The sequence below is a fragment of the Camellia sinensis genome, chromosome 9 (assembly GCF_055761805.1).
Source record: "Camellia sinensis isolate YWXY chromosome 9, ASM5576180v1, whole genome shotgun sequence".
Taxonomy (NCBI): domain Eukaryota; kingdom Viridiplantae; phylum Streptophyta; class Magnoliopsida; order Ericales; family Theaceae; genus Camellia; species Camellia sinensis.
Window position 1 is genome coordinate 155,637,362 of NC_138969.1, and position 27,096 is coordinate 155,664,457.

Sequence of the window (27,096 nt, forward strand, 5' to 3'; positions counted from 1 at the left end):
TAAATAAGATAGTAACTTTTTAACTTTTCATTTTTTTTCAATCATGCCAAACTTGACTATGTGAACTCATACATGGCCGATCCGGGATGAAATGTCACATTCACAGTCACACGACTTGAACTGCGGGCCTATTCAAATTGGACAAGTTCTCCAACAAGTCTACCGTTAGCATTGATGCCTTTGGCCTAGGGGTATGTGCAGAGTGTCGTGTCGACAAGATTGGGGTAGATATCGTCCTTTCACAGGTGCTAAGCCACTTGGCTTGCATGTATTTGTGCTTCCTCCATGGACCAATGTGCATTTTATTGTCCTTCATGCATTTCTTTGCAGCAGAGCACAAGATCTTGATGAGATTGTGCAATCTCTCAACCTTTCCAACAAACACTTCAGGGAGTCTTGTGATGAGCTTGTTGTACTCTTCACTTGCTCTAGCCATCTCAAACTCAACTCGAAAATTTAACTCAATTATCACTCTGACCTCTCCTTTCTTAGAGCTTGAGTTGTCCACAACATCCAAAAAGGTGTGTTCACCTACATATAGAACAAATATACAAGCATATAAAAATTTATATAACCAATATTTATGGGCAAAAAGTAATATAAAAATTTTACTATAAATGTAGAGAATACAATGAGTACATTATCTCTATACAATTGCCTTGGATAAAAATAGATTCAAAACCAATACTAGGTTGGATCAAGCGTTTGACAAACTTATATGTACTTTTCAAAATAAATGAAATATTTATATTAGATACTCGACACTTGAACAAGAGTGTAGGATATATGTTTAATGTTGTCCGATACTTTTCATCAGACACTTCTTATATATTTATATTTAACACTATTATTAATGTATATATTGTTATATAATTATTATAAAATGAATAAAATGTCTTTTTAATATTCTATATTGCATATAATAAATATCATTTTATCTCACATAATTTATTAAAAATATAAAAATATGAAATTTTTTTGTCAAATTTACATACCCTTAAATTTAAAATTTGATAAATCCGACCTTAAGATATGCACCCATACTTAACACCCGCACCCAAGTCCCTATAACATATGCATTTGGTGCAAAATGCCAAAAAAGCTATAAATATAGTCTAAATTAAATTCAAGACATGCCCACAAGACAACTAGCTTCAACTAGGAATAGGTATCTAGAGTTACTACATAAAAATTATAAGATCAAAAATAGGTTTATATTCAAAGATTGAAATGTAGGATTTATACAGTGGAGCCAGAAATATAGTTTAAAAGGAGCACTTGTCAATTAAAATTTTGAAAATTTTTTTCTCATAATCAATAATAATAGATAATAATTTTTAAATTAATATTACGCACAAAATCTTAAATATTTAATATAAAATTTTTAAAATTTTTGTTTTTATAATTGACTTTGTGAAAAATTAGAATTGAAAATATATGATGTTACTTGTGAATACACAATGCAAAAGAGTCTTTGTATGTCTTATAATAGATTATATAATAATATATAAATAATAGTAATATCACATTATCATCAATATATGATATTACTAATCAATAGTAAAATAACGCATGAAAGGTCAATCATACTTGTTAGATATAATTAACAATTCAATAATTTCTCATTTTCGTAGTGGGGTTAACTATGTTTACATGTAAGTGATGGTTTGATATCACTGTTACACTAAATTTTTTTAATAATGTGGTTTGTTGTAATTTTTTCATTTTCAATCAAAACAAATATCATTATTTTTGTAATTTGAAAAATGTCATTAAGAAATCATTCTAACTATTATTTGTATATAATATTTTTATTGATTAATTATTTTCCTTATATGCAAAAAAAAAAAAAAAAAAAAAAAAAAAAAAAAAATTACAAAACCTGAGAGGGGCACATGCCCTCCCTAATCCCTTCATAGCTCCACTGGATGTATATATATAGATATGCATTTAAGGAGACTAATGAGATTTTTTTTTTATTATAATAATTGGGTATCCGGATAAACTTGACTAATCCTGAAACGCATGCAAAGTGAATGAGATCCTATTTGAATATACCTGAAGGAATATGCGGTGAACTCGTCCACTTAGACTTGCAAGTAGTACTGTCAAAACCGGCAGTTCGAAGACAGCAACATATTTTTCTCATGAGACAATTCCGACAACCACCAGTAGCTGGTTTCCGACAAGCACAAAAAATTTCTGCGATTTGTACTTCTTTTAATGCTTCCTTGGTGGCATTTCGGATCCTTGATTCCAAAGAGCTACTCCTACATAAGGTTTCCTGCAAAAGAAATTTTGCAACCAAATTTTAAGTTCAATATTCATGTCACCTTGGCAATATTACATTTTTAGAAAAATTACTCAAAATTTAAATTATGTATCGGCTCGTGAACATGTTTTTGAAAATTTTATTTTAATACATAGCATTTTTGCATGTACTGCAACAAAAAAAAACAAACAATAACAAACAATTTTCAGCAAATCAGAAAAGCATCCAAAATTCACCATTAATGGTCAATATTCACTTATATATGTAGCCCCACAACAGAGACTTTAAATATCTCTTGCATGAATCTAAAATTCTGGTAACTTCACATTATAGACTTTTCTAACAATTTATTCACTTTTTTCCGACAACCTCACGGTTGACTCTATTTACAAGAAGGGCAATTATGTAAATTTAGTTCATCAAACTATAAATTTCCACATCATGGCTTTCTATGTCATGGATCGTTGTACGGGGAGTAAATATTCCGGTAAGCCCGTACTCCTTTCTTCCAAGCTCCTGCCTGTCCGATCGATCTGCGAGCACAACAGCGGTGAGCTACCCGGCGGTGTGTGACCGGAATACTCCTCCGACGATCAAGTTAGACACACACAGAGATAGAGAGAGAGAGAGAGAGAGAGGATTGAGTGTTTAGTGTAAATCTCACCAAATGTTCATCTGTCTCAGCGTGGGGGGCGCAAACTCGCTTATATATCTTCTGCGCCCCAAATCTACTCCCATTAGTTTCTTGACACGTGGTGCTGCTATCCCATCTGTCAGCACAAATCTAGCTGAACATCACCTAACTGCCAGCCCACACCACTGGGAGCTCGGCAGCCGGGCTGCAGCATCTCGGCTGTCAACGGCCGTGCTGCACAGCTAGCCAGAGCGCTCCGCTCGCCAAGCTCAATGACGACCGAGCTCGGTTGCATTCCGGCTTAGCCGAGCTCGGGATAAGTCATGCTGGTTAGCCGTCGGCCTTCCTGCCGAGCTAACGCATGAACCGTGGAACCCAGTGAGGCAGCAGACATCCTGGCTGAACCTCACTTGACCGCTAGTACAACATCAATTATGCAACTATGCCATTACCGAGCAAGTAGCTCGGTTTCACAGCAACTGTGCCATTTTCGAGCAAAATCCTTTCTAGATAGGCCCAGGCTACCACGGCCCAAATGTGTTCGGCCCACAATTTGTCCGGCCCTTACCATGGCCCAATCCAAATCATAAATCTCCCTCTCAATTGTCCCTTAATTCCATTCATGCAAGCGTGACTGGGATTACCTGTTCTGTCCAGGATAACTCTTTCTCGGTTCACAGTCTGCTAGATGGTGACCGAGCTAGTTGACATACCTGTCTTTAAACTTGCCCGGTCGACGCCTCGACTTGCCATCCTGTCTCTTCAGTACTGACGCCGCCGTCAATAGGGACACGTGTCGCTCGCTCATTGGCCTCGAGCAGCTAACCATCCCTTTACATTCAAATTTTTGGCGGTCTTCCTCCCATATATACGCCATTTCCTCTTCATTTCATTCTTACTGTTCCTCCTCCATTCCAAGCGTTCCAGAGCTCCTGTGCCTCTTGCAAGCCTCGTTCCTGCCTTTACTTGCATTTGTGTTCGAGGAGAAAGCTCCTACCCTTAACTGGTAAGTCCTTCGAGCCTCTTTTTTGCTATTTTCATTTGGTATTTCACATATTAGGGCAAAAAATCCGTAGGTTTTAGGACATAACCCTCCCAAAACCCATACCTGCCCCTGTTCTCTTCGTTGTTCTTCAATCCCAGTGATGAACACATGAACACACGAAGAACTGGAGCGGACCGGGCTCCAGGTCACCTTTTGATCCAAAAAACAATTAGACCGAGCAATTTATAAGTTTGCCAAAACTTTAGTAGAAATCGAGGTAGTCAGAGGACTTGGCCGCTCGACTGGGCTAACAACTGGTCTGCTTAAGCGACCGAGCTCCTTGTTTGCCTTCGCAACCGAGGTGGTCTGGCACTCTTCATGACCGAGCTAAAGTCAAGCTCGTTTTGCTCGACCGCACTTCCACTTACACTTGCCATCCTTTTCCTGCAGAGTCCAAGGGGACCACTGACCAATTACCGAGGCTCTCAAAGACCGAGCAGCCATTAAACACCAGTCTGTGCCAAACCACCTCATCCGAGCTAAACCAGCTAGCTACACATGGGGCGCTTCCGCTTCCTTGTTGATACTCCGGCTACCCTGGCCGCGTTCCGAGAAGAGTGCGGTATCCCGGCCGCCGTCCAGCTAGAGCTCGGCGAAATTGAGACAATCCCTTGGGGCAGATTAGACCAGTGCCCCTTTACCGTGCTATCCATCATTGAAGGAGGCCTCCGCTTCCCGGTCAACCCATTGATGACTGAATTCTTGCGCCGCACAGGGCTAGCACCCACTCAAGTCTCAACCAACACTTACCGAATAATCAACGGGGTCCATGAGTTGAACAACCGGCTAGGAACCAACTTAGGTTTAGCCGAGATACTCTGTCAATACACCCTTGGACACACGGGTGACGGCCTCGCCTATTACTTACACGACGACGACTTTTTCTAGGTGTCTGGCAACTATGAGACGGCCGATGTACCGGGCTGGTTTATTAGCAAGAACTTCGGTGAGACATGTAAGTTGTGCTAACTGCTCGGTTAACTTATCTTTCTTCACTATTCTGTACTTGACACTTTTCTTCTTTCCTTTGCAGCGATCTAAGCCTTACAAGCCAACTACTACTACCCTAACGAAGCAGCCATCAGGACCGTGCTCCGTTACCGCAACCGGGATTGTAACGAGCTCTTCGGCTACACTCCAACATACCGGTATTCAGCTCCGCGCCGGAGTAAAGTCACTGACTTTCTCCGCGCTCCATCTCCGCCACTAGATCCCACACTGCCAGACGTCCCCTTCATTCGTTTAACTGAAGCAGAAGAAATGGCTAAGAGGAGCCACATTAAGAACTTGATCACTGCCACCTCGTCCGAGATCCCGAGCATTCCAGCCCGCTCTCCGGCTGTCGGTCAATCCAGCGGGACCGTGGTTGCGTTGGCTTCTCCCGCCGCCGGGCAAGCCAGCAGAGACTCCCGCCGGGCTGGCAAAAGGCCTCATGTAGACCCTTTTGCCGAGCTAGTAACCGAGCTCAACACCGAACAGCCTGCCGTCATGTCGACCCAACACCGGCATAGAGGCCCCAGCTCAAACACTGGGGCAAGGAGATCCCGGCAACAGCTTCTGTTAAGGGCGACAAAGAGCATCTTCTCGCCTTTGACCTCACCAAGGCCCTTCTCCTACCAAGCGACGTGGTCGGCAGCGACCATGTTCCAGACACCCGGTTGGTGAAGTTGTCGGTCAAATCCATGACTAGGGTAAGAATCTCAAACTTGTGCTCAAAATTTCACCAAGTGTTTGTTCGGTTTTCTTTCTGATCAATCTTTCTTCTTGCAGGCCATTCAGAAGCAGCACTTGGTCATGGAGCGCATTCACCGTCTTCGGCAGAAGGCAACTGACTCTGCCAGCCAAGTTCAAAGCCTCCAAGCCAAGCTCGGGAGAGCCCAGTCTTCATTGAAAATGGCAAACTCCGGCAACTCTCGGTTGCTCGGCCAGCTTGGCTTTGCCGAGAAGGAGAGAGACGCGCATCGGGCCGAGCTAGATACGTTGAAACAATCACGAGAAGAGGATCTGAAGGGTGCAAGCAACGCCGGTTTCCTTGAGGTCAAGGAGAGTTACACAAAGCAGGTCTGTACCACCCAAGACATTTTCTTCAAGGCTTGGTGGAAGTCTGCTTGTGAACATCTCGGCCAGGGACAGGGGACCGACGTGTTCGCCACTTCTCCAGCTGCCTCCCTACCGAGCTATCTCATGCCCTACGCCAACGACGTCTTCGCCGCGTTGCAGGTTGAGGCCGAGAAAAAAGGCAACAAGGAAATCGAGAAAAATGCGGAGGGGGAAAATCACACAGTTCAGCCCGGCCAAACGGAGACCGGTGTCCAAGACCAAACACCAACGGTCAACCTGGAGGCAGCCGATGACGAATTCACTGACCTTTTCCCCCTAGGTTAGTTTTCTTTGTCTCCTTTCTTCCTTTTTGGTTTACACATGTAACCGGGCTATCCGCCCCTCCTCTTGTAATTACTTTTCACATCAATGAAAAAGCTCCATTTTCTTCAAGTGTTTGCATGTTCTTCATGCTAGATAATGCCGGCTATCAAAATACCTCGGCAAGACTAACCACTTTATCTAACTTATCTAACCAGAAAAGACATTGCAATTTCCAGCATAAAGTTGAGTAAATCATCAACCGCGTTAACCGGAATAAAACATCTCGGTTAAAATCATATTTTTGAACAAATCATCAACGAAATTAACCGGAGTAAAACATCTCGATTTTGAATCGCAAATTTGAGCAAAACATCAACTCATTCAACCGGAGTTAACATCTCGGTTGAGAGTCTCAGAGTTAAGCAAAACATCAACTCATTCAACAGGAGTTAATATCTCGGTTGAGAATCTCAAAGTTGAGCAAAACATCAACTCATTCAACCGGAGTTAATATCTCGGTTGAGAATCTCAGAGTTGAGCAAAACATCAACTTATTCAACCGGAGTTAACATCTCGGTTGAGAATCTAAAAGTTGAGCAAAACATCAACTCATTCAACCAAAGTATACATCAACTCATTCAATCGAAGTTAACATCTCGGTTGAGAATCTAAAAGTTGAGCAAAACATCAACTCATTCAACCGGAGTAAGACATCACGGTTGCGAATCTAAAAGTTGAGCAAAACATCAACTTATTCAACCGGAGTAAGACATCACGGTTGAGAATCTCAGTTGATCAGATCATCAACTCAATGAACCGGAGTAAATCATCTCAGTTTTAATCTCAAAATCAACCGGAGTAAAACATCTCGGTTGTGAATCTCAAAATTGAAAAGCAACAATCAGAATGCTAAGGCAAAGATGAGACAGTTCTATATATTGACAAAAAGAATATTACATTCTGAAGTGTAAGGCAAAAAATTTCTTTGCACAAAAGGAAAACAAAAGCTAAAAATAGTACAGTTTGAGGTTGGTTGCATTCTATGGCCGGAGTATTCCTCTGCCTTCCAGGTCCTCCAAGTGGTATGCCCCCTTGCCTGCTAGACCGATTATCTTGTAGGTTCCTTCCCAGTTTGCCCCTAGTTTGCCTTCACCTGGCACCAAGGTATTGCCCATGACCTTCCTTAAGACCCAGTCACCTACTTTGAACGGTTTGGGGTGCACCGTTTTGCTGTATTTCCTTGAGAGCTCTTGTTGGTAGGCGGCCACATAGATGAGAGCCTTTTCCTGGCGTTCTTCTACGAGGTCCAATTCCAGGGCAATGGCTTCGACGTTCAGCTCGGGCCAAAACTTTCACTTCTGAGGGTGGGCATTCCAACTTCCAAAGGTATGACCGCCGCCATGCCATATGCCAAAGCAAAAGGTGTTTTCCCGGTAGATCGCCGCGGGGTTGTTCGGTATGCCCAAAGGACGTTGGGGAGTTTCTCGGCCCATTTTCCCTTGGCTTTCTCAAGCCTCTTCTTCAACCCATCAAGGATGGTCTTGTTTGATGCTTCGGCTTGACCATTAGACTGTGGGTAAGCCGGGGTAGAGTTGTACAATTCAATCTTTAAGTCTTCACAAAATCCTCTAAATAGGCGATCGTCAAATTGGGTGCCGTTATCAGAGATCAGAATTTTTGGGACGCCAAACCGCGTTACCACATTCTGCCAGACAAACCGCTTGACGTCTTTCTCCTTGATTGTTGCCAAAGGCTCTGCTTCAACCCATTTGGTAAAGTAGTCTGTAGCCGCGATGAAGAACTTCCGGTTGCCTAGTACAGTTGGGAGTGGCCCCACTATATCGAGCCCCCACATCACAAAGGGCCAAGGGCTGGTGAGGGAAAAAAGTTCTCTGGCCGGTTGGTGAATTTAGTGGGCAAACTTCTGGCACTTCTCACACTTGCGAACATACTTATGCGCGTCGGCTTGCATGCACGGCCACCAGTAGCCTTGCGAAATAGCTTGTTAAGCCAAAGATCTGACCCCTATGTGACTGCCACAGATGCCTTCGTGAATTTCGTACAGGAAGACGTCCATGCTGCTCGGGTGCACACACTTAGATAAGGACCGGTAAAAAACTTCTTGTATAAAGCGCCTGACGGAAAGAGCCAAAACCGCTCTAACTTCACTCGGACTTTATGTGCTTCTTTCTTCTCGGCTGGAAGGGTCCGGTCTCTAAGAAAGAGGATAATAGGGTCCATCCATGAAGGACCTAGCTCGACGTAAAGTATTTCTGTCTGCCCGGTTTCCTCAATGCTGGGCCACAGAAGGAATTCAATCAAGAGAGGGTTGGGAGATGTGCTATCGACCATGGAAGCAAGGCCGGCCAATTCATCTACTCGGCCGTTTTCTTCTCGGCCAATTTATTGGACTCTTATTGCCTAGAATCGCTTGATGTGGTCTTTGACCAAAGCCTGGTACTTCATCATTCTGTCATCCTTTGCTTCATAAACCCCAAAAACTTGGTTAACCACAAGTTGGGAATCACTGTAAACCATTAGCTCGGATGCGTGCATCTGAAGCGCGCTCTTAAGCTCGGCCAAAAGCGCTTCGTACTCAGCCTCGTTGTTTGAGGCAGGGAATCCGAGGGTGATAGAATGTTTGATAGTCAGCCCGTCTGGCGAAATCAGAACTATACCTAGCCTGGCACCGTGACGGTTTAAGGCTCCATCAACAAAAAGTTTTCACATTTTGCCAACAAAGAGCTTCCAACAGTCTGAGGGGTCCTGAGAGGCTTGAAGGTTGACGGGATCATGGTTGTTCGGCTGTTCGGCTTCAAGTTCTGTGCTGAGTGGTTTCACTTCAGCCCCCCTCGGCGATTCGACGCCAGACTCAACAAATTGATCCGTAATGCCTAAGTCTGTAGGCGAATCGCCGAGTTACAGTATTATGCCGGCTGCAGGATCTGTGTTGAGCGGTTCCACTTCTTCCCCCCTTGGTGATGCCGTACCGAACGGAGCAGATTGGTCGGTGATACCCAACTCCATCATCGCATCGCCGGGCTGTGGTATTGTACTAACCGAAGGTTCTTCGGCGGGGTGCGCAAGTTCCACGTCGCTGTCATTGCCTAGCTGTGTTATTGTAGTCTGGCCTTGTAGACACCCCATTTTTGACCGTCCTCAAGACTTGGACGTCACCGTTGGAACACTCGGTGATCATCTGTGCTTGTGTTCGTCTCCCGAAGGTCTCGGTTGCGCGCCTCGCCTCAGGATCTCTTGACTCGACTTTTCGGTGTCTGGTTTTGCACCAAACACTTGTGTTTTTGCCTTGAAAGGCAGGGAATGGCTTGGTGGCCATTCCCATACCCCACCGGCTGTCCCCTCACATCACCGGCCGTTTATTGGTGCCACCGGCAGTGGTTTCTTAAAACCAATGGCCGATCGGCACTATATTTTGCCGGCCGGCACTTTGTTTTGGGCCGGTGACCTATTTTACTGGCCGATGTGCCCCTTTTACACCCTTGAGACTTGGTGCATGCTAGCTGTGGCAGCTGGAATGCACCAACACTCCTCCCCGTGCATGAAGTGGCTGTTTTGCCCCTTTTGCCCCTTTTTGGTCAAAGCTTCTTGAGGAAGCTTGACCCTTTGTCAAAGCTTCCTCAAGAAGCTTGGCCAGCTATCTTAGCTTCCTCAAGAAGCCTTGCCCCCTTTGCCCCTTTCATTTAGCTTCTTTGAGAAGCTTAAATCATTTCCCTTTGCCTATTTAAGCACCTCTCTTCTTCCATTGTTGGGGTTAGAGTTTTGAACATAAAAAAACAGAGCTTATATACATATATATCTGATATATACTTACTCTCTCTCTATATTTCCCTCTCTCTCCTCCCTTGTGTGTGTTTTCTTGGCCTAAAAGTGCATTTTGACCTTACTTTTGCACTAATACACACACCATTACACCTTGTTCCGAGATTGAGAGGTTTGGGGGGTTGTTTTTTGAGATTTTGGACTGATTTTGCTCAGTAGAGTGTGGCTGGACCAACTGTTCTTGGAGTGTTCTTCAAGGGTAAGATTTTCACTTTAGTTTTCCCAATCTTGCATTGGCTTTTGACCTATCTTGCATATTGATTTGAGCTTTGTGTATAACTAAAAAAAGTCTTATATTTTCATGCTTAAGAACTGTCATTAAGGGTGTTTTGGCATTGGGGGTCGAAATCCCCCTCTTAGGTCTCTTTTGGCCCCTTTTGGTGTCTTTTTCTTTAAGCCTTATTTGCTTTGTTGTATTAACCTTCTCACCACTGAAATCCAATGGATTTTCAATGGTGAAGAAGATGGTTTGAAGTCTTGTATAGGGGAGGGACACCCCTCTCCCTTTGTGTCTCGTTTGTGCATGTTTTGGGCTCATAAGGGTAGCATATATATTCTTGGTTGTTTTTTGCTCCATATCAGATGTTTTTGGTGCTATTTAGGTCACATGTTATCTCTGTTTTGGGTCGGATTGGTGGCCCTTTGCATGCTTAACATACTTGCTTTGTATTCCCTTGTTTGTGCCTAGAAATGCATTATGATTTTTGACTACCATGCACTCATATTTTGGCTTCACTTTGTGAAGTTTTTGACCATATTTTGCCATGTATGAGGTATGTTGGCCACTAATTTGGTCTTGTTTAACATGCTTGATATAGTTGCTTTGCATTTTGGATCATGAGCCTTAAGGGTATGGGTCATGAACATGCGTAGGTTAGGCTATTTCGTTGATTTGGAATCACTTAGCATATCATTTCAGTCCCTAAACCATGCTTGTATACTTGCATTCATCACTCCTCTCATGCTTTGAAGTTGTACCCTCTTATGCCTTGAAACACGCATTGTGTATGCCTAGGTGTTTGTTTCATTTGGGATGCCATATGTGTGGGTTTTGGGGCTCTTTTTGCATGCTAAAATTCTGTTTTTGGTTGTATAGTTCATGCCATGTTGGTTTGGGTTAGTGGTGGTAGAATGCCCTTTGTTATGCCTTAGCTTTGGCCCCCATTTTGGCTTGCATGTTTGTAGTGCATTTTGTCCATCACTTGAGGTACTTTTAGCCACTATTTTTGGGGGTGTTTGAGGCCTCCCATTTCAGTCTAAGTCCCTTCTCGGACATGGTTGTATGCGTGACTTGTTGCCTCTAATCACATGCTTGCATTGTACCATATTAGCATTGCATGATGAGTTGCATTGTAGCATTGCATGTTGGGAACATTGCATGCTTGCCATGATATGCTGCATTGCATTTGGCATGCTTTGCATTTTAGTGATATGTTGCATTTTTGGGCCATGTTTGCATAACATGCATTGCATTGCTTGGTTTGGGGTGTCAAACCCAATGTGAGGGGTGGAGAAGTGTTCATACTACAAGTGATGTAACGCGTCTCAACTCTCTGTCACCGAGGCCCTTGACTTTGGCATGATTGGGTCTTGGTCTTCATTTATATGTTGCATTCATTTTCATTGAATTGCAACCTTGGCTCCTTAGGCCATCACGCATCAGAATGCATGATTGATGGCCCGAGGGTCGAGGGTCATGCTCCCTTGAGTCCCTTGCATGATAGGGAGTGTGCCCGCGCATACATTTGCTTGAAATTCCATGCCATACACTGTCTGTCCTTGTTGCTGTCAAAAATCAGTTTCTGCATGGAGTTTCTGCCGACCGGCATTTTAGGGTGCCGACCGGCCATGGATTGGTGGCCGATAATATGAAACCCCAGCCGATGGATAAGTTACATGGCCGGTGGGTATCCCCTTCAGCCGATGGTGTCCTACAGGGTTCAGGGAACCTGTCCCAGGATTTTGGTAGTTTTCAGAGAAGCAGGGCAGTGTAAACAGAGGCAGCAGTGGTATGGTACGGGCTTTCGGGGCAAGTTAAATCCGAGCATGCATCATTCACGCATCCCGAGGCGGGGGGCTGCGGCCATCTTCTCTTTGCATTTAATTTGTTAATTAGATTAGAAATTTTGTAATATTTAATTTAGTATTATTTATTCGGACTGTAATATTTATTCGGACCCTCCGAGCGAGGGCAATTGTGTAATAAGTGTGCGTGAGTGTGTGTATGACTTCCAACCCCACGTCTTTCTTCCCTTTTATTTACCCGCTTATGATGGTAGACATAGGGCATATTTAAATTAGCATACCTTATGCTTGGCATGCGTGCATCCATACATTTGTCTTACATGCACCAGGCTCGGTACATCATGCTAACTGCACTTGTATTTCAATTCCAAATTGAGTATTTGTTAGTTGCAATATTTCACATGCCATGCTTAGGATAGCCAAGCCTGTTTGGATTGCATCTTTGCATGTGTTGCATTAGCCATTTCAAATATGAACTAGGATCATGCATGTGATTACTAACTAGTTTCTGTTTTGGCTTGGAGTACTAGGTGAGCTTTTATGCTTTAGCATGCCGCATGTGTGTGAGTGTTGCCATAATTGCATGATTACCATGAGGCTAGCTGCTTACGTGATATAACTGCTTGAATGCCTGTGGATGGAGGTTGAATTGCTTAAATTGGGATAACGCATTAAAACTGTGAATTTTAAGCCCACTAGATAGTGGCAAAACTATCTTTTCTAAAAGCCTACTTGAGGGTGGCAAAACCTGCATTTTAGCCTACTTGTGAGTAGCAAACCATTTTCAAAACAAACATGAAATGTTTTGTTCCAATTTAGGCGATTTGGTCTATACTTGTTTGCTGTGCGCATGACATAGTAATTATAGGCTAATAACTGGAATAAGAACACATAACGTTTTCAAAATTAGATATCATGGTTAGTAAAGGCCGATCTTCGGATCGGGCGAGAGGGGGTGCTCATAGCTGACCTTCCCCAATCGTACCCAAGTTTCCGAGCCGAGGCAACTTTGGTGATGACGGACACGTGGCCTTTGGCACTGAGTCAGGGTTTTCTAAATTCCCCCAAAATAAAATATTTAGGTGGCGACTCTGTATCTGGCAAAGCAGTCCATGTTTGGCACTTCTTTCAAAAATCTATTTTCTCAAAATGATTTGCCAGATTTGGACTCTTTGGTTCAGATTAAGAACCGTGACACGAATCGAGTCCGAACTGTAGCGGGGTCCCTCGCGGACGTGTTACAGGCCTGCATTCACCTCCTCATCTGTCGCGGCAATATCCACCGGGCATACCGGATGAGTTTCAGGTGAGAATTCAGCAACGAAGTCGGCCAATATCTGAGCTTTTATGGCAGTTCGTGGCTGGAATTTGACGTCGAATTGTCCCAATTCAACCACCTACTTGAGGATTTGACCGGAGAAGTCTGCCCGTTTGAACAAAGCTTTGAGGGGGAACTCGGTCAAAACGATGATTGTATGGGCATGGCAGTAGTGCGCCAATTTCTTGGAGGCCATCATCAATGCCAATGCAAGTTTTTCCAGCGGCAAGTATCTCGACTCTGCCGGTAGCAAGGTTTTGCTGACGTAGAAAATAGGGAGATGCTTGATTCCTTCCGACCGGACAAGCACCGCACTGACCGCATGCTGTGAAACGGCCAGATAAAGGTAGAGCTCGTCGCCGGGCTTCGATGTTACCAATAGTAGCGCTGAAGACAGATACTCCTTGAGCGTGGCCAAAGCCCGGTCACACTCTTTATCCCAAGAGAACTTTGATTTCAAAGCTTGAAAGAAAGGGCGGCAGCGATCTGATGACCGGCTTATGAATCGGTTAAGCGTGGCGGCCATGCCGGCCAGATGCTACACGTCCTTAGCCGAGCTAGGCTGCTTTAACTCTGGTATGGCTCGGATTTGTGCGGGGTCTGCCTCGATGCCTCGGTTTGTGACTAAGAAGCCTAAGAATTTTTCAGATCCCACGCCAAAAGCACACTTAGACGCATTCAAGCGTAGCTTGTGTTGTTTGAGAATGACGAACATCTCGGCCAAGTCGGACAAGTAGTCTGCTTGATGTCGGTTCTTAAAAGGCATGAAAGTTGCCCCGGCGTTCTTCAAACCAAAAAGCATGACTCGGTAACAGAAGAGTCCCCTCGGTGTAGTGAAGGAGGTGATCTCGCGGTCGGGGGCCATGCATGGCAATCTAATGATAACTGTGGTAGGCATCCAAGAAACTGAGCCTGTTATGTCCAACCGTTAAGTCCACGAGCTGGTCTATTTTGGGTAGTAGAAAGCTGTCTTTAGGGCAAGCTTGGTTGACGGTCTTATAGTCGACACAAACTCGCCACTTCCCATTCTTCTTTGGGACAACAACTGTGTTTGAAATCCACCGAGGGTAGTGCACTTCCTGAATAGCTCGTGCCTCGAGTAAGTTCTTCATTTCCTCTACAACTACCTCGGCGTGATGCAGCGCCGATCTCCTTGTTCGCTGAATGACTGGCATGGCTCTAGAGAAGACGTTTAGGTGATTGCAAATAAAACTCGGATCGAGGCCGGGCATGTCATATGGCGACCATACGAAGACTTCGATATTGGCCATCAAAAACTCAACCATCTCGGTCCTTTCTTGTGCGGTAAAGCATGAGTCGAGCAAGAAGAACCTGTCCGGACTCTTTGTATCAATTCGCACTTCGACCAATTCTTCGACGGCTTTGTCCTCAACCCTAGTGCCCACATTTGGACGAAGCCTTTGGCAGCTCGGCTCCCGTTAACTGCCACGAAGCATTGCTTCGACATGACTTGATCGCCCAAAATCTCCTCAATTGCCCCCGTAGTCGAGGGAAATCTCATCACCTGATAGAAGGTCGACGATACGGCTTGCATAACGTGAAGCCATCCCCTTCCAAGGATCAGGTTATAAGTAGATGGCACCTGCAACACCCAGAACTCCACTTGCTTGACCATGGATCCCGCTTTGACCGGCAGGATAATTTTTCCCAAAGGCCACCCCGATTATAAGTTGAAACCAACCAGCGGCGAAGTTGACAGAGCCAAGTCTGTATCGCGGAGTTTGAGCTGCTTGAATGCGTCGTAATACATGATCTCGACCGAGCTTCCCTGGTCAATCAAGATGCGCTTGACATCGAATTCCTTGACGCGGAGAGTGACCACCAAGGCATCATTGTGTGGTGTGTAAATGCGCTCTAAGTCCCTTGTAGAGAAACTGATCACGTCCTTCTCTTCGAGCTTCCCCCTCTTGATCGCGGGCTGGACCGACAAAACTTCCCTCATGTGTTCTGCCTTCTTGATCATACCTCGGAGCTCGCATACACGCGCTGGCTCCACTATGATGTAGATGACATTAATTACTCCTTGAGGGGGCGCCTCCAAGTCACCCGGTGCACGCGGATCAACCGGGGCTTGATTTGCCTTCATGCCCCTGTCAATGTAAAGGTCCAGGTGTCCGGCTGCGACTAGCTCTTCCAAGTGTTGCCTCAAAGGCAAACAGTCCTCTGTTCAGTGGCCACGCTCCCAGTGAAATGTGCAACGGTACCGCGGATTGAAACCCTTCTGTCTGTCGCCCAACTTAGCAGGAAACCAGATATAATCCTCGTCATGGATTTCACTAAGTATGCGATAAATTGGAATCTTAAAAACCGTGGTAATGCCTATCCTGGCCTTCAACCTTCTGTTTGCATCAGCGACGTCATCCCGGGGGTAGTCATCTCGGTCATTTCGACGACCCCTAACCCGGTTTTTGTGATTTGAGCTACGGTCTGATTCCTCTGCGCGATCATTTGAACGGTTTGCCTCATGTCCGACCGCGTGTACCTTGCCAGCCGACCTCTTGTCTATTACTACTGGTGTTGCTTTCACGGTAGATGCTGCCGCATCATCTTCTACTCGGATGTGCTCATTGATGCGCTGCATTAGCTGGCCCATGGATGTCGGCTGGTGCACCGTAAGCGAGTCCCGCAGTCTATGTCCGACCGGGAGACCACGCTTGTACTGCATGATTGCAAGGTTGACCGGACAATCCAAGATCTCGTTGAAGGTTTCCCAGTATCTGGAGTTGTATGCCTTGAGTGTGTCGCTCGACTCCATCTTGACACTGAGAAGGTAGTCAACTTCCTTCGGCGTCTTAGTGTTGGTTTGGAAGTGCGTCACAAAGGCTTCCGTCAACTGATGCCACCTTTCTATGCTCCCCTCCGGCAGCCTCTCAAACCATTTCAAGCCCAGCTCGCCCAAGCTTGACAGGAAGATAAAGCACATAAGGACATCATTTCGCCTATGTCCGGCCATGACCTGTCAAAAGTGGCTTACATGCATATAAGGATCGGTTTTTTCGTCGTAGAACGTGAAATTTGGCTGGTGGAACCCTGCCGAAAGTGGTGTTGTTTCTACCTCCAGGGAGAAAGGGGTGGCGCTCAGCCTTGCCAAGTCTGTGTCTAGAAGGAGTAGCGCAGCTAGGCGAGGTGGAGGCATTCCGACCTCTTCACTGGCGTGAACCCTATAAGATAGCCACTGGAACGCCGGCACCCTATGAGCCTCCCGCTAGCGAGCCCGTTCCTTCAAGACTACCCGCAAATCCTCTGAACGAGCGGAATAAGAATACCTCGACGTCGTTGCTGGTCGTGAAGGTTGATAGGTGCTGTCTTGCGCGCTGGACCTTTGTACATGCGCGTCGGAATCTCCAACCTTATAACTTTTGGTGATTGATATGGACGGAGTATGCCGCTGACTCTGACTGCATAAACGGCGGGGTTGGGTACGCTCACTGTGGTCTCCCACTCTAGCTACACCCTTCCCTTTAACATACCGCTTGAGATCCTCTATCTCTGCCGCCATTCTCCAGATAATGGCGTCTTGGTCCCTTAGCTTGTGTTCCAGTCGTCTGGCGTGCGATTCCCTCCGCCGCCAGTGACCGTCTGGACTCTGAGAATGACCAAAGCTTCTTCCACGCTTATCTCGCGCATCTCTTGAGTGCCCTCCTGGGGATGTCTCCAGGTCTGCCATTGGAGGAATGGCGGGATGTCCTTCTCTCCGTCTGCCTGACTCCGGGGTAACTCCATCGATGGCAGACAACGGAATCTTGTCGTTGTTCGCCATGGACGGCGATCAGATGAGTCTGGAAGACAAGGTTTTGTCTGTCAAGGTTCCCACAGACGACGCCAATTGTATGAGGAGCGAATATTCCGGTAAGCCCGTACTCCTTTCTTCCAAGCTCCTGCTTGTCCGATCGATCTGCGAGCACAACGGCGGTGAGCTACCCAGCGGTGTGTGGCCGGAATACCCCTTCGACGATCAAGTTAGACACACACAGGGATAGAGAGAGAGAGAGAGGATTGAGTGTTTAGTATAAATCTCACCAAATGTTCATCTGTCTCAACGTGGGGGGCGCGGACTCGCTTATATATTTTCTGCGCCCCAAATCTACTCTCATTAGTCTCTCGACACGTGGTGCTGCTATCCCATCTGTCAACACAAATCTAGCTGAACATCACCTGACTGCCAGCGCATACCACTGGGAGCTCGGCAGCCGGGCTGCAGCATCTCGGCTGTCAACGGCCGTGCTGTGCAGCTAGCCAGAGTGCTCCGCTCGCCAAGCTCAATGACGACCGAGCTCGGTTGCATTCCGGCTTAGCCGAGCTCGGGATAAGTCATGCTGGTTAGCCGTCGGCCTTCCTGCCGAGCTAACGCATGAACTGTGGAACCCAGTGAGGCAGCGGACATCTCGGCCGTACCTCACTTGACCGCTAGTACGACATCAATTATGCAACTATGCCATTATCGAGCAAGTAGCTCGGTTTCACAGCAATTGTGCCATTACCGAGCGAAAATCCTTTCTGGATGGGCCCAGGCTGCCACGGCCCAAATGTGTTCGGCCCACAATTTGTTCGACCCTTACCACGGCCCAATCCAAATCATAAATCTCCCTCAAGTCATGTTGACAGCTCAGTCTTTATTTTTATTGGGGAAATAAAAAAAAGGTATATGATTTAATACACACAGATATAACGTATCATCAAAATTTAAAGATTGAAAGTTTACAAATGGGTCATTATGAATTTTATGATCTAGACAAATTTTGAATTTAATATAAAAATTTGATGTTATGACTCATTTAATAGCTATTGAATTTCTAATTTTCTCAATTTCAACCAAAAATAAAAGAGGAGTCATATTTGCAAAATAAATACTTTAAAATGACAAATGTTATATGTCATTAATTTTTTTTATTTTTTATTTTTATCACAATTTAATATCACCATCTACATGCAGGATTGCAAATGATTACTTTCTTTTTTTAAAATAATAATTAAAAAATAACAATGAAGGTGAATAATATCCTCCTATATATCATAGTAATATAATTTTTTTAAAAAAATAATATATAACAGTTTTAAAATGTCTACTCACCCAGAATTTGTGTCCACAAATCTATTAGGAAAGAGAATGTAAGGATTAGATTTAAGTTGGTGTTTTGTAGGTTGAAACTAATGTATCTCAATCACCCACTAATTTTTTTAAGTAAAATTTTAAGCCTTCATTTGGCATGTTAGGTTTTTTTAATTTTTTGGTTATTTTAGTTACAAAAAGAAAAAATAGATTTTTTAACCCAATAGAACAAAACATTATATCCAATCCATAATCATTAAAAAAAATTTCTCACAAAAGTTAAAAAAGTCAAAAAGTCTATCCCAAACGAAGTTTTTTAGCTCCAAGTTAAAATAGCCAAAAAAACCAAACCACACCCCAAATGAATTCTAAATAAAATTTATAAATTTATAGTATTACGGTAAAAATTTTCTTTAAAAAAAACTGATTTCTACTCCCCACTAATTTGTAAAATTTGCAATGCTGAAATGATCAAAATTAAAAGCTTGTAATTTTATGAGCAATGAATAGGAAGGGAAAAAAGAACATCAATTTTATGATCCAGACAAATTGACTCATTTAATATAACATATCATCAAAATTTAAAAATTAAAAGTTTACAAATAACTCATTATGAATTTTATGATCCAGACAAATTTTGAATTTAATATAAAAATTTGATGTTATGACTCATTTAGGGTACGTTTGGGAAGCCGGTTGTAGGCTAATTTAGCCAAAACACGACAAAATTGGCTAAATTAGCCACAAGGCGACAAAATATGAATCAGCCTCCATTTGAATGGTAGCTCACATACAACAAGGGGTTAAATTACCAAAATGCCCCATGTTGGAAATGTTGAACCAATTAGCCACAACCGTCCACGTGTCTTACTCAGCTGCACTAAAGTATAACCTCAACCAGCCAAGTCATGTCAATAGCAAAAAGGAAAACGTTTTTTTAATATTTTTAAATATTTTAATTTCAAAATATTACAATTTGAATTTTTTAAATTTTAAAATTTTTTATAAAAAAAATTCAAACTCTATTTTATAAAAATATTTTTAAATATTTTAATTTTTTTGTTAGGTATTTGGTTATGATTTGAGTGTAGAGTTATGAAAGTAGTATGTACTTTCAAATTATGTGTTTGGTTATGAGTTTTAAAAATAATTTTTTAATTAAGTTTTGTTTTATGTGTTTAGTTACGATTTGAGTGTAGAGTTATTTTTAAATTTAAAATATTAACATTTTAAATTATTTAAATTTTTTGAATATTTAAATTATTTAAATTTTTTTGTTAAAATAATTTTTTGAATATTTAAATTTTTACGCTTTAAATTTTTTGAATATTTATTTTAAATTTTTGCTTATTAAATTTTTTAGATCATTTACATTATTTAAATATTTACAATAAAAATAAAATTAAAATAAAAATTAAATTAAAATTAATATTAATATTAAAATTAAAATTAAAATTAAATATTTAAAATTAAATTAAAATTAAATTATTTAAATTACACAGGACAATAAAATAAAACCTCACTTTTTATCATTTCACAGAAAATTAAAAAAAATAAAAAAAAATTAAACAAAATATTACAAAAAATGTAAATTAAAGAACAAGAACTTATTTCAATGTATAAAAAAATAAAAATGACAAAAACATAAATTTAAAAAAAATTACAAAAATTAAGCAAAATACGTGAAATCAAAATCCAAAATAAACAACTAAACAAATAAATATTTTACCAAAATACCCCAAAATAAAACCCAAAAATAAAAAATAAAAAATAAAAAAATTTAAACAAAATATGCCAAATGCAAACCTAAAATAAAAAAATAAAAAAAAAAGGTTAGCAAAAAACGGCAACTCCAAACCGAAAATATATTAAAAAAAAATTAAAAAAGAACAACAACTATTTCGGACAGTTGGCTTGCTGACGTAGACGATATGGCCCTTGCAATTAAGGTAGATGTGTTTTGGGATGGGTACTTTGGTAAATTAACAGGAACACATATCACCAAAAAGTCAAAAAGTCAAAAAAGTTAAAAAATCATTCCCAAACCAGGCTTTTTAGTTCCAGACTAAAATAGCCAAAAAAGTCAAAAAATTAAAAAGCCAACCTACTTCCCAAACGGAGGCAGCTATTGAATTTCTAATTTCTCAATTTTCAACCAAAAATAAAAGAGGAGTCATATTTGCAAAACAAGTACTTTAAAATGACAAATGTTATATGTCATTAATTTTTTATTTTTTGTTATCACAATTTAATATCACCATCTACATGTAGGATTGCGAATGATTACTTTCTTTTTAAAAATAATAATTAAAAAATAACATTGAAGGTGAATAATATCCACCTATATATCATAGTAATATAGTTTTTTAAAAAAATAATAATATATAACAGTTTCAAAATGTCTATTACCCAGAATTAGTGTCCACAAATCTATTAGGAAAGAGAATGTAACGATTAGATTTAAGTTGGTCTTTTTGTAGGTTGAAACTAAAGAATGAATCTCAATCACCCATTAATTTTTTTAGGTAAAATTTTAAGCCTTTGTTTGGCATGTTAGGTTTTTTAATTTTTTGGTTATTTTAGGTAGAAAAAGACAAAATAGACTTTTTAACCCAATAAAACAAAACATCACATCCAACTTATAGTCATTAAAAATTTCCTCTCACAAAAGTCAAAAATGTCAAAAAAACCTATATCAAATGAAACTTTTTAGTTCCAAGTTAAAATAGTCAAAAAATCAATACACATCCCAAACGAATCCTAAATAAAATTTATAAATTTATAGTATTACGGTAAGAATTTTCTTTTAAAAAAAAACTGATTTCTACTCCCCACTAATTTGTAAAATTTGCAATGCTGAAATGATCAAAATTAAAAGCTTGTAATTTTATGAGCAATGAATAGGAAGGTGTTAGGTTTTATTTATTGGCAATCCCGTTTGACAAAATTCCTTTCAGTTGTATTTATTTTCGCATTTTTATTTCAGTGAGGCTATGAGTGGTTAGATGCGAATCCAACCCGAATTGTGCTTTTCAGAGAAGTTTGTGATGATAAAGCGTTCAAGATTGCCACTTCGCTGATTATGACGGGGATCGAGCTGCCCGATCAGCTCGCGGGGGTCCAGGGGGCAGCGCCCCTTGGCGGGTCCGGGGCAGCGCCACGGCAGGGTTGAGGGGCAGCGCCCCCGAAGCAAAATGCAAAAATGCATTCAAAGTTGCCTGTCCGATCATGTTATATTTTTCCAGTTTTTCCATTTTTGGCCTTCCCGCTCGAGCGGGGAAAGGGACGCTCGAGCGGGGATTGGAAGCTCTCAGCATCTCTGCAGTCGCCTGCAAAAGTACTGGATAGTGTGATTTGCCGCTCGAGCGGCAAAACCGACGCTCGAGCGTGGAGCCTGTATGAAATCACAGAATTTGAAGTCTCCGCTCGAGCGGGGAAAAGGGCGCTCGAGCGGACCGCGCGATCCCAGATTTCCAGATTTGATTAAGGAGTTGGTTTTCTTCTGAAACTAGGATTGCTTTGGTTTTCTATAAATAGTTGGTTTTCTCCCAACACTTTTGAGACCTCTCCAGATCTTATTTTTGGATCTTAAGGTTTATATCTGGAAAGATTTTGCTAGTTTTTCTTTGATGTTTTGATAGAGTCTTCAACTCATGTTCTAAAGAGAGTACATCAAAGGTTGTGTTTTGTTCTACAAAAGAGAGTGTTGTTCTTCAGTTGTGTATTCTGAAGAATTCGAGCCTGAAGTTGTGGTGGAATCCAGAGTGGCTCATCAGAAAGACAATTCCGTGGTGAAGATGGGGTTGGAAGAGGCACTTAAAGGTTGGTTCAATTAGGCGTTGTGGATTCGCTAGGTAATTGAGAGTATACCTGTGTAATTCCTTTTATTCTTCTTAGTGGATTGTCTTGTGGCTGTTGCCCGTGGTTTTTTTATCACAGTTGGAGGTGTCCAATTGTGGTTTTTTCCACGTTAAATCGTTGTGTCTCTTTGTCTTGTTTGTTTGATTGTTTGATTGGGATTGTTATACTCTGCTTAAAATTGATACATAATCACAAATCAACATCTAGGGGATTTCTAGATTTTTCAATTGGTATCAGAGCAGGTCGTTCTATTTTTTTTATAAAAAAAAAAAACAAATTTTTTTTTTAGAACGAGATCTTGTTTGATTTGTGATAATGGATACAATTCGTGAAGGAAATTCTATGGTTCGACCACCCCTACTTGACGGATCCAATTATCCTTTTTGGAAAGCTCGGATGAGATCTTTTTAAAATCTATTGATGAAAAAGTTTGGCAATCCGTCATGAATGGGTGGACTGAACCAACAATTACCATTGATAGAGTTACAATCCCCAAACCAATTGATAAGTGGGACACAACTGATTACCAAAATAGTAGCTGGAATAGTAAAGCTATCAATTCTCTCTTTTGCGCTGTCACACCTGAAGAATTTAGTCGTATTTGTAATTGTGAAGCCGCAAAAGAGGCTTGGGATATCTTACAAACTATTCATGAGGGCACTCCTTCTGTGAAACGTTCAAAACTTCAAAGGCTCACATCTAGTTTCGAAAACCTTTCAATGAAAGATAGTGAGACATTTGATGAATTTTATGCGAAGTTGAGTGACATTGTAAATTCCAGCTTCAATTTAGGTGAAAAAATTCCAGAATCCAAAGTTGTGGGAAAAATTTTGAGATCCTTGCCCGATCGGTTCCAACCAAAAGTTACAGCTATTGATGAGGCTCAAGATGTTGACAACCTCAAGCTGGATCAGTTGGTTGGAAATCTCCAAACTTATAAGGCACACAGGAATTTCAAAACGAAACAAAAATATATTGCTTTTAGTAGTGCTCATAAAGTTAGAGAGGATTCTGATGAGGATTGTGATATAGATTCCAAGATTATGGCTGCTTTTGTTAAACAATTTAAAAAATCTTTTTTGAAAAAAAATCCTAATCTTTTGGAATCTACTCATTCTCATAAATCTAAAGGCAAAGATAAATTCAAAATTAATTCTATAGCCAAGAAGGAGAAAGGAAAGATACAAGGGAACTCTGAAAGACTCCAATGCTATGAATGCCAAGGATTTGGCCATTTTGCTCAAGAATGCCCCACTCGTTTGAAGAAGAAGAAAGCCCTTGCCATCACTTGGGATGATGAATCTGAATCTGATGAAGATGAAAGTGACAATGAAGAGCAAGGCGAAGAGGGACATAAACAATTCCTTGCTTTCATGGCGGCTTCCGAAGCTGAAGTACAAACAGATTTTCCGAAGAGGTCAGTTGAGAATATCACTGATGATGAATCCTCAGAGAGTGATCATGAAGAGCTTGAGCATGCTTATGAAAAGTTGTACAAGGAGTCTCTTAACTTGTTCAAATTGAATGACAAACTCACAAAGAAACTCAAAGCATGTGAAAGTGAGAATGTCAAACTTAAGGAGGAGATTTCCGAGGCCAGGATTAATGCCATCAAGGTAGCTGATGATCGACAAGTTCTTTGTGCAAAACTGTTGACTTATGAGACAGAGAGGAATGAACTGCTGCAAACCCATGCCATGTATGAAGAAAAGATTGAATCTCTTGAGATGTCACAAGTTGCTTTGGAAGAACTAATGATCAAGAAAGAGAAAGAGCTCAAGTGTGCTATGGCTACCATTGGTCTTTGGAACAAAGGATCAAAGACTTTGGAGGATATCATTGGGTCTCAACACATGAGTTCTGACAAGAGTGGCATTGGCTTTGGTGGTAAGAAAGAGCAAAAACAGAGTGCTTCAACATCTCATGATACAAGAACTCAAGAAAAAGGGGGACAAAAGATTCAACAAGAGGAAAGACTTCTCAAACTCCCTAGGGTTGATAAGGTAAAAGAAAAGAAGGTACACCCTGTTTTTATTTGTCATCATTGTGGTATGCATGGTCATATTCGCCCTTATTGTTATAAGTTGCATGAGAGAGTGTCTCAAAAGGGTAGGAAGTCGAATACTTTTTGGATTAGGAGACAACCTTACATGTCCAGGCAGAATACCAAGATTCATGAGGGTGTTCACAATGCCACGACATTTACCAAGACCGCTAGACCTTATTTTGTTAAGATCAAAAAGATTTGGGTGAGGAAACTTGACTTGTGTTAATTTATTTATTTGTTTTAGCTTTTGGGTTTTTTGTGTCTTGTTTTTAATGAAAAAAAAAACTGTGTGCTTGTACATTTTTTTTGTCTTGCTTTATTTAAAAAAAAAAAAAAAATCCCAAAAAGATTTTCTTAGTATGGTTTTGCAAGTTTGAAATTTTTGAGTGGTCTTTGGTGCATATTGGAATTGATGAGAATATCCATTACATGTTAATATGTGTGTGCTTTTTGTGGTCTTTACTCATTTTGGAGTGTGTATTTTTTGATTAGTATGTCTCATTCTGTACACACTCTTGGATTAGCAAATTTTGGAGTCTTCCGCCTTAGTGATAATTTTTTATGGACTTCTGTCATTGATCTTTTGCGTTTCTAGAGGAATTGACCTATACTAGCATATCATGGGTGATGTTGAGTCTCTTAACCACCTACCATCCTTTTGCATCTCCATGGCTTTCCCCTTAATTCTTTGCAGTCTAGCCATGAGGAAAAGGCTACCTCAGAGTCACCAACCAGGCCATCCTTATTATATCCATGCTTCTCTGGTGGAATCCAGAGTGGCTCATCAGAAAGACAATTCCGTGGTGAAGATGGGGTTGGAAGAGGCACTTAAAGGTTGGTTCAATTAGGCGTTGTGGATTCGCTAGGTAATTGAGAGTATACCTGTGTAATTCCTTTTATTCTTCTTAGTGGATTGTCTTGTGGCTGTTGCCCGTGGTTTTTTTATCACAGTTGGAGGTGTCCAATTGTGGTTTTTTCCACGTTAAATCGTTGTGTCTCTTTGTCTTGTTTGTTTGATTGTTTGATTGGGATTGTTATACTCTGCTTAAAATTGATACATAATCACAAATCAACATCTAGGGGATTTCTAGATTTTTCAGAAGGGAAAAAAGAACATCAATTTTATGATCCAGACAAATTGACTCATTTAATATAACATATCATCAAAATTTAAAAATTAAAAGTTTACAAATAACTCATTATGAATTTTATGATCCAGACAAATTTTGAATTTAATATAAAAATTTGATGTTATGACTCATTTAATAGCTATTGAATTTCTTATTTTCTCAATTTTCAACCAAAAATAAAAGAGGAGTCATATTTGCAAAACAAATACTTTAAAATGACAAATGTTATATGCCATTAATTTTTTTTTTTAATCACAATTTAATATCACCATCTACATGCAGGATTGCCAATGATTACTTTCTTTTTCAAAAAAAAATAATTAAAAACTAACAATGAAGGTGAATAATTTCCACTTATATATCATAGTAATATAATTTTTTTTTAAATAATATATAACAGTTTCAAAATATCTACTCACCCAGAATTTGTGTCCAAATATCTACTAGGAAAGAGAATGAAAGGATTAGATTTAGGTTGGTGTTTTGTAGGTTGAAACTAAAGAATGAATCTCAATCACCCATTAATTTTTTTAAGTAAAATTCTAAATAAAATTTATAAATTTATAGTATTACTGATTTCTACTTCCCAATAATTTGTAAAATTTGCAATGCCAAAATGATCAAAATTAAAAGCTTGTAATTTTAAGAGCAATGAATAGGAGGGGAAAAAAGATCATCAAACTTACATGTAGAAGTTGCTGTTGAGTTTCCCAGAAAGTCTTATCAACTTCAACATTTCCAGTATTTTCTTTCTCCTCATCTTCATTGATGCCTTCATTCTCACCAAAATCATGGCTATCAGTACTGCCTTCGACCGGCTCTTCACTGTTTTCATCAAGAAATTCAAAAATAGTACCGGCCAATATCGTGACGGATTCATCAGAATTCTCCGAGCCGTAATTGTCAAACATCAAAATCCGGCGACTCATCGGAATTCTAGACGTAGCTCCGGCCATGGCCTAAACACTAAGTTCCAAAATAAGTTCACGTTTTAGCCAAAGGGGTCTGGCATTGGAACAAATCAGCTAAGATTGGATTTTATATCCAGATTAGTTGGTGGGACCAGTAAATTGTGAACGAGATGCCGCACACATGACAGCGAGGCTGTTTTCCACGCGTCATGAAATGATTTGACTACTGTATAAGGTTGTATATTTCTTTTTAAATTTTTTTTAAAAAAAATTAAAAATTGTAAATAACGCTCCGTTTGCTTATTTCAAGAAAAAATAATTTACAATAAAAAATATTATATTTGGTTGCGGTCTTAAAATTAATATATTAATTATTGTATTAGTAGTGATAATAATGGCAATGATAAGGCAGAGGTGTTGGGATAATAGTAACAATAATAGTGATAGTAGTGGTGATAATGATAGGGTAAAGTTGGTAGCAGTCGTGATAGAGGTAGAAGTGGAAGTGGTGGCGACAGTGGCGGTAGTGTTGGTGGTGGAGGTAACGGAGATGGTAACAATGTGACGATATTAGTAAA

General features: G+C 41.0%; 1 protein-coding gene across 1 annotated transcript; it reads right to left on the bottom strand.

Moving 5' to 3' along the window:
- On the bottom strand, window positions 1–26,658 carry LOC114298502 (uncharacterized). Its single transcript, XM_082887832.1, has 3 exons — window positions 26,294–26,658; window positions 2,059–2,284; window positions 1–531 (listed from the first exon to the last, which is right to left on the bottom strand). Exons 1-3 carry the CDS (start codon window positions 26,561–26,563, stop codon window positions 107–109), a joined length of 921 nt encoding a protein of 306 aa, XP_082743958.1. The 5' UTR covers window positions 26,564–26,658; the 3' UTR covers window positions 1–106.
- Window positions 26,659–27,096: the final 438 nt, after the last annotated feature.